General features: G+C 34.8%; 1 protein-coding gene across 1 annotated transcript; it reads left to right on the top strand.

Annotated features, from left to right (window-relative positions):
* Positions 1-3,474: 3,474 nt before the first annotated feature.
* Positions 3,475-14,029, top strand: LOC102809767 (uncharacterized). The gene is made up of 6 exons (XM_085496270.1): positions 3,475-3,564; positions 9,161-9,250; positions 9,496-9,550; positions 11,707-11,766; positions 12,700-12,789; positions 13,520-14,029. Exons 2-6 carry the CDS (start codon positions 9,182-9,184, stop codon positions 13,603-13,605), a joined length of 360 nt encoding a protein of 119 aa, XP_085352396.1. The 5' UTR covers positions 3,475-3,564; positions 9,161-9,181; the 3' UTR covers positions 13,606-14,029.
* Positions 14,030-14,590: the final 561 nt, after the last annotated feature.

Here is a 14,590-nt window from a genome sequence, read left to right as displayed (position 1 = left end):
GATTACAATCTACATATGAATACTACCATAGTGGAATACAATCTACATATGAATACTACCATAGTGGAATACAATCTACATATGAATACTACCATAGTAGATTACAATCTACATATGAATACTACCATAGTGGAATACATTCTACATATGAATACTACCATAGTGGATTACAATCTACATATAAATACTACCATAGTGGAATACAATCTACATATGAATACTACCATAGTGGATTACAATATACATATGAATACTACCATGGTGGATTACAATCTACATATGAATACTACCATAGTGGAATACAATCTATATATGAATACTACCATAGTGGATTACAATCTACATATGAATACTGCCATAGTGGATTACAATCTACATATGAATACTACCATAGTGGATTACAATCTACATATAAATACTACCATAGTGGATTACAATCTAAATATGAATACTACCATAGTGGAATACAATCTACATATGAATACTACCATAGTGGATTACAATCTACATATGAATACTACCATAGTGGATTACAATCTACATATGAATACTACCATAGTGGATTACAATCTACATATGAATACCACCATAGTGGATTACAATCTACATATGAATACTACCATAGTGGATTACAATTTACATATGAATACTACCATAGTGGATTACAATCTACATATGAATACTACCATAGTGGATTACAATCTACATATGAATACTACCATAGTGGATTACAATCTACATATGAATACTACCATAGTGGAATACAATCTACATATGAATAAAACCATAGTGGAATACAATCTACATATGAATACTATCATAGTGGATTACAATCTACATATGAATAATACCATAGTGGATTACAATCTACATATGAATAAAACCGTGGTAGTTTATTATATGCGTAGACACAAACAAAGAGCTAAATGTTGCTTTACAAGAATTATACCACTTTCGGTAATGTGGTTTATTTATGTAAATCGTTTGTTCTTATGCAAATTATAAACCAACCAAACTCAGATACACTGCGATTTCTACATTGTATGATATTTATAGATGCTTGTAAACCAGTCTTAGCTACAAAACTGAACCATATCATGTCAATTAATTACTATTGTAAATCAGACTGTGGAGCCCTGACCAAATGTTTGTCGTTATATCAGGTAACCAACACTTTCTGCTGGTGTTTCCATTAATAAACGTAGACCAATGAGTCCATGACAAAGAGTGTTATCACTAAACATACACTATACAGACTAAAGGACGAAGGTTGTGGATTACGCACACGTATCGTCAATTGATATGCAAATTCATCCGTCACTCAATCAATGACATCGCTGAAAAATGCGCATGCGAAACATTGTTTCGCTTGTCAAAAACAGTGGTCGTAATTGAAGAATTTATTACAATAATGAAATAAAATTATTAAACGAGTAAAATTCAAATACAATGGGATCAATTTGAAAATTTTGCTCACTGTTACACAATGGTCGAGTGGATTCAGATCAGGGTAAGTACGTCACTTAAGACCGGAAGACGTCTCGTTTTAATTTAGCCTCTCATAAGCTGACTCTAATAAAAAAAAGCCTGGCTGTTTCTTTGTTCTGATTACGTCATACTTTGTATATACGCTGAAATGCGATTCTTATTCTAGTTAATCATCCCTGGACACAAGTTGTTTTCGATCTACACTGAACAACGTGGTTTGAATAATAGCATCACAAGAATCACCGATAATCAGTTTGTAGTCAGCGTGTAAAGCTGTATGACGTGACTGGGACCAACAAGTTGATGATGTTGATACCCGCGAAGTTGTAGGACTTATACAAGAAATGGGCATTATTTAAGATGTAATTACGACAAAACAGGCCACCTGTTAACAAACGTTAACGTTGTTTAAGTTTCGTTAATTCCGAGCTCTTTTTTATTATCAAATGGAATTGTAAATATATACAAATTTAATATCTCTCTACCACGAACAATAATACATGCATGTATATGTATTGTTAATAACAATCAGGGGAATGTAATACTTTTGTGGCAATGTAAATGTATTTAGTTTCTACTATATGACTACTCCCGGTATCATGAAAAAAAGCATACGACGATTATACCTATCCATCGTAAAACAGTAGGTACCTTAATGGCGCTATCATTATGTCCTCAGTGACGAACTAAATTGCACGAGAGTAAAAACTTCCCTTTACTATTATTATATCTAATTGTTATTTTTGTGTATAATTGGGTTATATCAAAAACCATAATGCGACTACAACAACCGTACAAATCGAACACATAGAGCCCAAACAATTTACGCGACACTGTTCATAGGTTATCACCAATACTTCAATTTGTGATGAAACACAATATACTTTAAAAAAAAAACACCTTGACAACTGTTCCATTGAATGTTGAAAGAAATTAATGATGTCACTCCTCTACATGACTAAATAACTTCAATAAACCAATGACTGTACTCTAGATATCAGACTACGGTATGGCAATTCAACACGCGAATATACTATAACAACCCAAACATTTTCTAGTTTACGATAATAGAGATAAAATGATCTAGAGAACATGTCAATAATTAATATTTCTCCATATATATGCCACAATCTTCTATATAGCAATATTAAAGATATCAGACGACATATCCACGTAGTTCCGACTACCACGGCGTATTCAACGTTGATTGAAAAATAGATTGTACAACCTTCGGAGAAAGAATTTAGCTTTCAAAGCGCATAGTGATAGTAGAAAGGTGATATTGTTTTGTAATTAACTGTGAATGTTGCCAACAGGAGTGTATTTTTGTTAGATCTCGTTTCACTTTTTCGATTAGCAAGATAATTGTTTTACAGGAAGAAGACCCTATGTCTGGTCCTTCATTTCAAGACCATTATCTCATTCTGCGTTCCAACTACGTAAAACTAGGTATGCTGAGATTTTAATTGTTTTGGCTGATTTACTCCACCCACCACATCGTGACGTCATAGTCATTCTATCACGTTAAATGTAATTAAGTTTGAAACAAATCAGGCGCTAAATCAGTGCACTGATTCATATAATTGATATTCATTAATAAGAAACATCATTAGATACGAGACTATATTATCAGTTGAACAACCTTTTTGTTTCTATATTTGGTTATGATGGTTACATTTTTGCAGAATTCAAACATTAGAATATCACTTATCGAAGTATGCATGTCCCGTGAATAGAGGTAACACACGCCATCCGCATGGAGTGGGCATGGCATCTTCAATCCCCGGTCACAGACATTGAGATGGTGAATCAACGTTGCTATCGCATTACACTCCCTAGCATAAAATGAAAACGATTCCTTGAATATGGCTGCTCTAAATCAATGTCGTTGATATGCGGCACGGCTTTGTGTTGATTGGCGCACTAGATTCCTTGAGGAGGCGGAGTCAATTTGCATATATCTATTTAAAAGGTTTTCCACCAGGGTTATAAGCGCAGAAGGAACATAAACATCATTGTTGGAGCGACAACCTTACTGGTAGTAGTTTTGGATTTTAGTGTATATTTCGTAATAAGGTAAGTTTCAATAACTTCTGTTTTTTACTTTAAGTGTTATCTATAATTACAAACTAGTGCATGTACTTTGGACAATTTTCCGTTCAACACCGAACGAACACAAAAACAATACTTAATGCTAAACAGCGTGATTGTATGAGAAATCGATATATCGATATATCGCACATTCCGGGTGTGCAACTCACGTTGCTTCGCCGTAGTCTAAGCACGACCGTCGTTTCAACGGCTAGATAATAGCATTATATTTTTGATTAGAAATAAAATACGACGAGAATATTTTATATATTATGACTTACATGTTTCTACAAAAGAAACTAAAGGAAAAATATTCAATGAACACAATTTGTTCAATGTACTACTAGTCGTGTAAATTCCATTATAAACATATATACAGTCGTTGGTGGGTCTCATGCGACTTAGTGTTATAATTGATTTTCAGATCACCGCGAGCTTCCATGCAATAGTGTTGTTACTCGTATTGAAGGATGGGTAAAAATAAATTGGCTATATGGTGTGATAAGAACATTAGTTGAGGAATAAAATGCCAATAACATAATGGTACTATTAGTTTAAAAACACGCGTAAAAATCACTGTTTGTTTCTTTAATGTCATGCGTCGCTACATGTCTTTGTCGCCTTCGTTGCACGCCTTATTACCTCCACTGTGCGCATTACGTGCATTTGAGTTGAATGTGACGATAGTTTGAACAATCTCGCTCCCAATTAATGTTGCCAGGCTTCAGTTGTTACTATTATCTTCAATCCTGTAATGAAATTTTGAATTTCCGTCGGTATATTGCATGATAAAATAAAAACACGGTAGACAAAAGTCATTTTCAGGTTTTTTAATACAAGCAGTTCCCATCGTTATGTTTATATATCCTTAGGTAATGGCTTTTTATCAATCTTTACACTATATTGTCATTTGGCTGGCACGCATAATTCGAAAAAAATAAACAAAATTTTAGCATCATTAACGAATCAAAACTGTGTTTGCTTCCTAGATGATTTATATATTTTATACCATGTGCTGAATATATACAGAACTTAAAATTGATACAACTAAATCCCTCAATCTCATATATATTTTTTTCTTTGCGTCAAAGAAGGAGCAAAATATATTTTCTTTATCACAATCGATCAAAGCTGCAAACGTTATTAGATGATCCAATGTTATATTACTATTATTTTTGAAAAATCAGGCATTTTCATGGTGTTAAGCAACTGACACCTTATTTGAATAAAAACACTTCATGCACATCTACGGTTTCTAAGAAACTAACAATTTCTTGTTTTCAATTGATGTATAATATAAGATATATCATTTTAGGAGAGAAATATTACATATAATTATCGTATTCAGAATAAAAGTTGTAAAATACTTGTAATTATGAAGTAAAACAATAAAAGATTTGGCGACAGTAGCAAAGTGAAACTTCTACTTCAAATATATGTCCTACTGAATTTGAGATTAAGACAACCATAGAATCAACTTTTTCTCCTAAAGACTTCCAGACTTTATATCAAAATAGACCATATACATGTTTTCATCCTTTAAATATAATCCATCCATTTCAACTCTGTTAATAAGTTACTTCACAATTAAAAAAATTAAAATTACCTCGAAGAAAAGACACTGTTATAGCATTATACACGAATCTGGGATAACATGGCTTCATAAATATATGTGAGCCGATTCGAAGATATTCATCTCTACGTGCAAATATGTTAGAGAGCACTTTTCCGTGATTTATCTCAGTATGACATGTACGATAGACGCTTCAAAGAAATGTTTAGTTGTATAGTACATAGACCTTTAAAAACAGTCACTGTCCCGTCACGCAGGGTACATAGAGTATAAACATATATACCAATTGAAATATTTTACCTATCGATCGGACAATTTAGACAATCATGCAAGCATTTAATGTCGCGCAACAACGTCATTGCTAAGGTTATACTGCTGTAATTCCGGGAATAATATCTTAAATGTTTGAGAGTTCTAACACTAAGTAGTACTAAGGAGTACTAATACAGGTAACAATGTGATAGACGCTGAATTAGATTCAAGTATCGGTTCTGTTATTCAACACCATTATGGATTCAACTGAGTCTTACAATATCTGACAGACTATTTATACATTTGCATCCTTACGACCATCAACAAGTATCATGATTTAATTAAATGGCAAAATGGTTATTGTTCTGGTTACATCTCTACATTGTTAACATCACAACTTTCTAACGTAAACATAATAAATTTAGCGATCTGCACATCTGACCCGCAATTAATTTGTGTTATTTGCTAAACACGAAACATTGTTTTAAAGTACCACAGGCGTGTTGGCCAAAAATAATTTCTCTGCGATAAACTTGTTGATAATAAGTGAATAGGGCCGATGTGACTTATAGCAGCAGCCGCAAGCTTGTAAAATATGAAAGCCTTGACTATCACGATGTCACGCTATTGCCAGGAACCAGTAACGCCGCCACTATTCATTACGTGCCTTTTGTCGAGTTTCGACGGCAAGATAATTGTGTGATTACCTACTTCGGTTGGTTGATCAATATTGCCGCTAATCTCAATAGATTAGGTTCGCACCGTATGACGTGTGCGTCTTTCCACTCGTCGCTTCTCTGTATTCATCGGTAAGAATTAACTTCGTCAACTCAACGTTAAGTTATCAAAATATGAACTCGGGTATATTTACGGTAAGCGAAACGAAATTACTGTTTGTATCAGTCTCAGCACACTGTATATTGCATTGCTTCGTCACTATAAGATGACGTAATCACAAACCTCAAACGAATTGGAAAGTGATTATCCTGAAACCTATTTTCGAAGGGTGAATGTACAGATGAGTATCACAACATTATACAGCATATCCAGCTCTGTTCTTTAACAATTGTGTAATATGATTAATTTGTTTTACGTATTTCGTTTTCTTAGAACTTTTGTTGGCTTTTGTTTCGTCCGTGATTAAATAGTACTACTTCAACCAATATACTAATTTATATCAATTTAATATATTGTATCAGAGACTCTTTAAAAGGACATTTGATTGATATGTACTTGAACACAGCCTGTTGATTGATTATGCACATGTCTTTGAAGACGCAGGTATTAAACTCACGTTTTTCGCCAGTTTACATAACTATTATAATCGACGTTAAAGAATGCCAATCGTAGAGTCAATACAGGTGTATACTGGATTAGAGTTAACTCATCCATAACGTGTCCGGACGTGAAGAAGTTGTCTTGAGTGGCAAGCTCCGACGTGCAAGTCCAACAAATTACAAAACTCCTGGCTTTTAATACTCAATTGCAATTCCATGAACGCAATCAACTGATACACGGGCGGCCTGAAATCTTTAAATAGATTGACACGCATTAAGACAATTGACGACGTTGTAATCTTCGTTCAAGAATGAAGACACCATTTCATCCTACGGACTGTCTTATCTAGTGTTTTACGCGACTCTCGGGAAAAAACGTTGTCACGATTCTATAGATTAAATAACATGCACTTCAAAGCCGGCTTAAGATAATATACCTAATTTCCCGTGTATAGCGTCATAATATCGTAGTTAGTGTGTCCGTAGCACTATACTTTAATAACTTCATTCAACAATATATGGTAATACGACATTGATCGTTTAGTACATGTAGTTTACGTCGTTGTACGTTTTGCGCGCGCGTGCGCAGAAAATATTTGGCAAGAGCACCCTAAAATAAAATTATGACGATATTGCTGCTTATGTTATTAAATATGTATATTTCTATATTAATATAACAACTTATTGACAAATTGTTGATCAGTGAGTGACTTTTGTTATATTTGAATATTTGAATTCTAGTTGGCAAACAAATGACGTCACAGTGCAATGGTCTATAAATTCGTGGATATTAATTATCCTAAATATTAAATTTTGAGAGCGCCATGATCCAAACACAATTTTTTAGAGGCGCTCTACAGTTTAAAAATCATTGTAGGCTTGATTAAACCGATATGTTTGAAGTTTCTCCTAATGTTACAGTACCATAGTGCTTAACATCTATGGTTAAGACATTCCACAACTTCAGTGCTGCATTAGAGAAAGCGTATATGGTAACCTAAATGAATGTCTTAATTAGCTGATTTTTAATGAAAATTACGTGTACGTTCATAGGACTTGGACAGTGATGATAGGTAAGTACGTGCTGAGTTATAAAGTAATCTGTGGTATTTGTTGATACTAGCAAGTGGGATCGGATACAATTATCGTGAGATAGGTGCAAAAAATGTTTAATTGGGCGACGAGTTCAACATATGTCATAAAGAACGAAATGTGCGGAGACTGATGTCATCCCGTAATTCAGAGTGTGGCTGCCTGTACATAATTATTCGCTATATTTGTATTGTATTGTGTCAAAGATTAATTTTGAGTTGCACCATGCGTTTGGATGTTTTTATGAACCGATGAGGGCCACATACTAATTCAAGCGTTTTTACGTTGTGCTGTACTCAGCATGTATCCCATGCGTACGTGACGTGACGACACATATTCCATGCGTACGTGACGTGACGACACATATCCCATGCGTACGTGACGTGACGACACATATTCCATGCGTACGTGACGTGACGACACATATTCCATAGTATCTAAGCTTAATCATTGTGCATCGAAGACAGAAAACGACATTTGTGATTGGCGTCTGCATTGTACACAACTACCACAACCTGTGATCAGAAATGTGATAATATCGAAAGACACGTACATGTATGTTGAAATACATGTTGTTCGTGGCCATATTTGGGTATGCCTCAATTGTACCACGAAACGAACTTGCGGTAACAATAACTTTGTTCACCCGAAAATAAGCGTCCATAAAAGAAATGAAAGCTACAACTGACTGAGTCTATGTCTATATTTCTAATTTTTTTTAACAGTGATTGGTTGAACATATTTATCGATTTATGTAACAGATGTGTCTATTTCCTATGGTAAACTACCTACCTAGACATTTGCACGTATGTCGTGAATTATTCACTGAGAATGTCGCGATGGGGGACATTCTTTGGGACCGTGTCTCTGAAGTAACGACATTTAATTTGCATAAACGATGAATGAATCACAATGGCCGTGTATGATTCAGACCATCATAACTGTGACACGTGCGTGTGGCGGCGGTTGGGCTCAGAGACCTCGAGTAACGTGATACGGAAAAGTAATCAGGAAAAGGAAAATGTCAATTGACTTGATACGTATCTTGTGTAAAGTAATCTTTACGATAATTACATCAATTACCAGCGTAGAGTAAAGACCCTACAGGCCAACTCGCTAGGTTACTAAAATAGTGGGAGCAGGTTGAGCTGGCGGATATAGTTATGCGTTTCCATGTTTCGTTGCCCGCAACTCTAATATCTGAAGGTATGGCGAGTAATACGGCGACTTCGCAAATTATAAGGACTTGGCTCGTGGGTTATTTAGGGGGGGGGAGTGTAATTGAACATGACCAATCTATGATTATATATTTTATTTTGATTGACACGTAGAAGCTCAAAGTTCAATGTACTGCGTCTTACATATATTCGTTTTTTTTTTGTTTCAGAAAACGTAGGACACGTTCAAAATGAGACTTTTAATCAGCTGTGTTTTATTATCTGTTCTTGTGATCATCACAGTCAGTGCTGAAGAGAAGGTAATTAAAAAAACAATAATTATAAATAAATGAGTATACGGAGATCCTTGGAGGTGTGGATACAATTCACATTAATCCAGCCCATAAGTTGTTATATGGCCATGGTGTTATGGCCTTGGCGTTGTAAATGCGTATTAGAGTCGTGTTCGATGCGATATCATCAGCGCCATCAATTGTCAATATTTCATTTAGCTTAAGATGACATATCCATAAAGTGGAACTGACCATATTTGTTTCTATTAAAGAGAGTGGCGGAAAAGAGGAGGAATAATCCATGGCCCGGTCCGCTCCAAGGACATGGTGAGTATGGATATTTTTTTTATAGAATACAATCTTATTATTCTTTTAATGGTTAGCCATTGAATATATTGATCCCAATGCCTCATGATTTTTTGTCGTATTCAAACGTAATATTATATGAAGCATGAGACACTGTCTTTCATTATTCAAGAAGATTATGTAACATGTTTAGTTGCGTGATTTTTAAATAATTCAACTGACTGATCAATTTCATTGTCTTGTTCCAGCTGCGTAGTATAAAACATCGTAACACATACAAGACTGTTAAAAATAAGACGTTTATTTCATACTAGCATTAAGTACTATTTTAACCAACTAATTATTACAATTAAAAATCACTATTTTCGTTCTATTTCAACAAGAAACCCACCGATTTGTATATTAAAACATAGAAGACAAGTTTATCAAGTAAATAGTTGATGAGGTTAACAATTTAAATCATACAGGGAAATCAAGCAAGCGGTTTGTCAAATTAAACTTCTTGTGAAGTGAACAGGAAAACAGAGACATTGTTAGTTCCTATATAATAACCTTCGTTGTGACTAAAGTATTATTAAATGATTAGATAGAGTTTTCCAAATAAATAATATTATACATCTGTTACCTTAACGCCATAAGTTACAGAGTGCCATAAATTTGCGGTATTTTACGGGGTATTTTCATCCTACCATATTAGAAATTGCGAATTCCAAATATGGAATGATTACGCGCGTAAGCGTCCTCTAATAATAAAAACAAACATGGCTGCCACCAGGGTTTGACCGGACTCCGTACAAAGAAGTTCCCTGATTCTATTCTAAACGTTTTGAAATTCGGCATTCCCATGATGTATCCGTGGAAGGAAAAGATGTATAATAATAAGGTTATTACGAAGATACCTCAAAGAATGCACTCAGACAGTACGCTGTCGCATCGACCTCCGCTGCGTGTCGGTCGATACTGCCGCTGTACTGTCCTCGTGCATACTTTGAGGTATCTTCGTAATAACCTTAGGGACGACGTCAAAGGATCGATGTCGGATAAGAAACTTAATTCCTTTAGTTTTTTTCCAAACCCCCCTACCCCCACTGAAACTTAATTGATAAATATTGGTCATGGCGTCAGACTACATTCACCATTAAATACAAATCATGATCGGACAGTAGTATTGCATAGACGTTGGTTGTCGGGTGGGTGTAACAAGATTTTACAAATGCACCTCATTTGACGCACAGATTTACACTCGAACTAAACCATTTATCTGTTTTTTCCCTTTTCGGTTATTTCTGTCCATGATTAGATAGATAAAAAACGAACTACAAATACTACAAGATTTTTTTGACTTCATTAAAAAATAAAATCGTTTTTGTAGGATGGAAACTTTTTGAGCTTAAAACCCCCCACCCCCAAACTAAAGGAAATACGTTTTTTATCCAACATCGATCTTTTGACGTCGTCCCTTATAATATGCAGCCTCTACAAAGAATAATAACGGCCTGTGAATTAAAAATGTTACTCGATCCAATTATCAGTGTTGGAATAAACGCAACGATGTCACCATGATGTCCAAAAACAATAATTAATGCGGAAATGGGATAACTTTGATTAAAAACTTCAATGTTTTCAGAAACGTAACGTAATATACAGAAAAACGCGTTTCATTTATCTCTTGTCGGTATACTAGTTGACATTCAAGTACGGAATAGTTGTAATGCCATATCTTTGAATACTGACTTACTCAATGAATATCGTTGGATAGGTGACATTCAAACGAAAGCGTATATTGTCACCTAGTATCGAAAACCAGCAGATTTAATATAGTCGATCATAAATTGCGATCATTTAAGGTGCCCGCTATCGACAACTTGAAATCGCATAAATGAGTCGCCCTCTGCAGTTGAACATGTAATGATTTTTTTTTCAACAAACAACAAATGGTTGATTTAAAATAAACATGATCATTGATCTCTTCTCGGATATTCAGTGTATTTAACGTATTAATGGACCTTTAATATAAGTGATTCTTTTTCTGAGAGTTGTTAAAGAACGCTGGTCGTCGCTACGTGTTCGATATGGGTTTCATACGACGCTTGCAGCACGTGTAAAATACATTATTGGCAGAGGCGTTTCATTTGTTCTAAATGCGTCTAATATAGCACGTTATATTTCATCTGCAGTGTCAGGAGGTCAACATAGAAGACAAGGAAAGAGGTGGAGTCCATTCATTTTCAATAAAAGTAAGTCGATGTAAACACAAACTACTAGAAGGAATATATGCACCATATTCATCTCACGTAACAATAAAAGAGGTTTGCTATAAATAAACATAGCAATTGTTATAAACCTTAAACCAAGAACACCCTGTAAGAATATTCAGTGAGATACCCCTCGTACGCTGAATACACTGTGAGTATCATATTTGAAAACTGGGGTGTCTCAATTCCCCGTTCTTATAAGTAGCGCCCCCTAGAGACAACGTTCTTTTGAGCTGTAATCAATTGTATAGGACATCATTGACTGCTTCTATATTGTTTTGAATGCTTTTGCCCATCGATTAGAATTCAGTTTTAGAGAGATTTACTACATTATTAATCACTACATGACTAAACAACTGAGTTTTCTATTCGCACCTCATACATCTAAGTCTTTGAAGCGTTTCGTCGCTAGAGGGCGCCACATTTGGGAGGGTGTAATGAAAATATTGCTGAATATGAATGAGATACTGTCGGAAATGAATTGTATTGTAATTGTAGACGAGTTTGGTCCAAACTTGAAGAACTCGTTGACATAACAATATTAGGATTTGAGGCCCCTTATTTAATTTTCAAAAATGTAGTTCTCGACACATTTTCTAGAGTTTCAAAAAAAAAGAAAAAAACGATAGAACTTTTTATACTTGACAGGTCGTATGTTACTCTTCCCCTAGAGTTCTATCAGGGTGAGATAATAACAAGTTTAACTCTATCAACTACCAGCATCGCAAAGTTGAGTGACCCACTCATTAAAAAAATCGATTTCACTACTGTGTACTATGAGAAAACGTCACTGTAGGCTTGTTGGGGATCTAATCGCAGTGCTGGACAATGCAAGTTGTCGCGCAATGCCTTGACACAATCCAGGCCATATACTCTGACCTACTTATTATGTAACGTTGCAAATTTTATTTTCAGATACTGGTAAACGAGCCTCGGTTGAGTATGACACAGAGAGTGACTTTGAAACAATAATCAAGGATGTGCTCACCTACATGGAGATGAGAGGTATGTATGACGTATCATATCACGTGCATTATGTGTTCAAGTTGTTAGTTGTCTTTAGATAATCATAAACTTGAAACTGATCATGTCCTTGTTTATTTAATTATCACAATTTAAGTGAAATATAATACTTGCACAAATTTCACGTGGACGCGAGCTGGGTTTAGTTCACACGTGATAATAGTCTCAGTATAATACCCGGTGATTATTCACTAGATAAAATAAAGTATGGTTTCAGTATTTGCAAAAATATAGACAAATTAGCAAAATGCGCCGCTTGTAGTCAGTTAATTAAGATGGTTACTAATATACTTATGGAATACAGATAATTCTTGGTTTGTTCGATCATTATGATTTATCGATTATTATGAAGTTATGATTTATCACACGTAAACCGCTCTTTGATTTATTTTTTAGAAGCATATGCACATGAGCATTGATTATATAGTACGTACCTGTATTATTGTGCTCGCTCGACCAAAATAACTTCAACAAATTATTTTTCCCTGCATCAAAGTAGCGTATTTTATTTTGAGGAGTTCAGCGTTCTTAAGAAAACCCAGCATGATAGGTATGAAAAGCCAGTTAACTGAAATCGCGTCGTCAAATAAAAACCTGATTTTGCAACGCCCTCAATATTCACTTTACATGAAATTGCCGTGTTTCACGTTGTTTCAAAACAGAGTACGCCCCCACGTTGACAATAGCTTAATGATTCCGTTTTCGTTTACAGAGAACGGCATATGGGAAGAAGTGACCGAATGCCTATCAAGAAACTCGTATTATGGTGAAGACACTAATTCAGCGGACGAGAAATAAATACAAATATATATACTTGTTCGGTCATTACATCCTGTGGTGTATTTTTCTCAAATTTTCATCATCGTAATTTCCAAGATTATTTATAATACAATTTGCTCGCTATAGTTTAAATTGAATGTTCACAAAGACATTAAACATTGAATATTTTCACATGACATATTTAACCATGTGAGATATATCAGTGTATCCAGATAGTATTTTCGACACTATTTTATTTGTGATTTTATTTTATGAATGCATTTTATCTACGAAAACCGCACGTTGACTGGCCTGCTGGGAAATAGACCGACACTCATTGGCGCCTTGGTGGTATTTGTATACTGTTGTAAATTTATACGATATGTAATGCTGTTCCTTTGCGACAAGATTACTATTATTGTGATATTTTTCGAGGCTGTAAAATAAAATTTAATCAATGACATTTTGTGTAGTGGTTGTTACGTGAATGTTCATTACAACAAGCTATCTCAAGGACAATCATGGTTATTGTAATTTACATAGACGTGGTCCAATTTAGAATTCTTCCTACATACAACAAACATTATTAACATATTTCTTATATAGATATGATAAACATTTAATTATTCACAAGATTTTACTCTCACATTAATTCCAGAACAATCGTAACACATGTTTCATTCCTGGCATACCTGTTTAGAAAAGAAACACATGCGTTAAAAATACAAATGACTGCTAGATTATGTCCTCACTATACAATTGATACTTTTCTAGTGATTGCACAGGAAGTAATCAATGATCAACCAATCCACTCTGGTTACTGAACTAATCACTGTAAAATTTGCCTTCGAATGCACTTTGCAATTCGAAATAACGTTCGACATTTCAGAATACTACAGGGAGTGTCAAAGCGATAATATCGAATAACAAGGACTATCACGATGGCCGGGGGTATTTAATAGCTACACACTCGATGCCGGGTTCCGTGTAACTTTATGCAAATTAGCCCACGTAACGCCATGGA

Source organism: Saccoglossus kowalevskii, chromosome 1 (genome assembly GCF_978046115.1).
Source record: "Saccoglossus kowalevskii chromosome 1, keSacKowa6.1, whole genome shotgun sequence".
NCBI classification, from domain to species: domain Eukaryota; kingdom Metazoa; phylum Hemichordata; class Enteropneusta; family Harrimaniidae; genus Saccoglossus; species Saccoglossus kowalevskii.
The sequence above is the reverse complement of the archived record's forward strand: the minus strand, read 5'-3'. Positions and strand labels throughout refer to the sequence as shown.

Excerpts from the sequence above, each read along its gene's own strand:
- LOC102809767 (XM_085496270.1), top strand. The coding sequence starts at position 9,182 with ATGAGACTTTTAATCAGCTGTGTTTTATTATCTGTTCTTGTGATCATC. Across the intron at positions 9,251-9,495 it reads CAGTCAGTGCTGAAGAGAAG|AGAGTGGCGGAAAAGAGGAG; the intron begins GTAATTAAAAAA and ends TTTCTATTAAAG. Across the intron at positions 11,767-12,699 it reads TCCATTCATTTTCAATAAAA|ATACTGGTAAACGAGCCTCG; the intron begins GTAAGTCGATGT and ends TTTTATTTTCAG.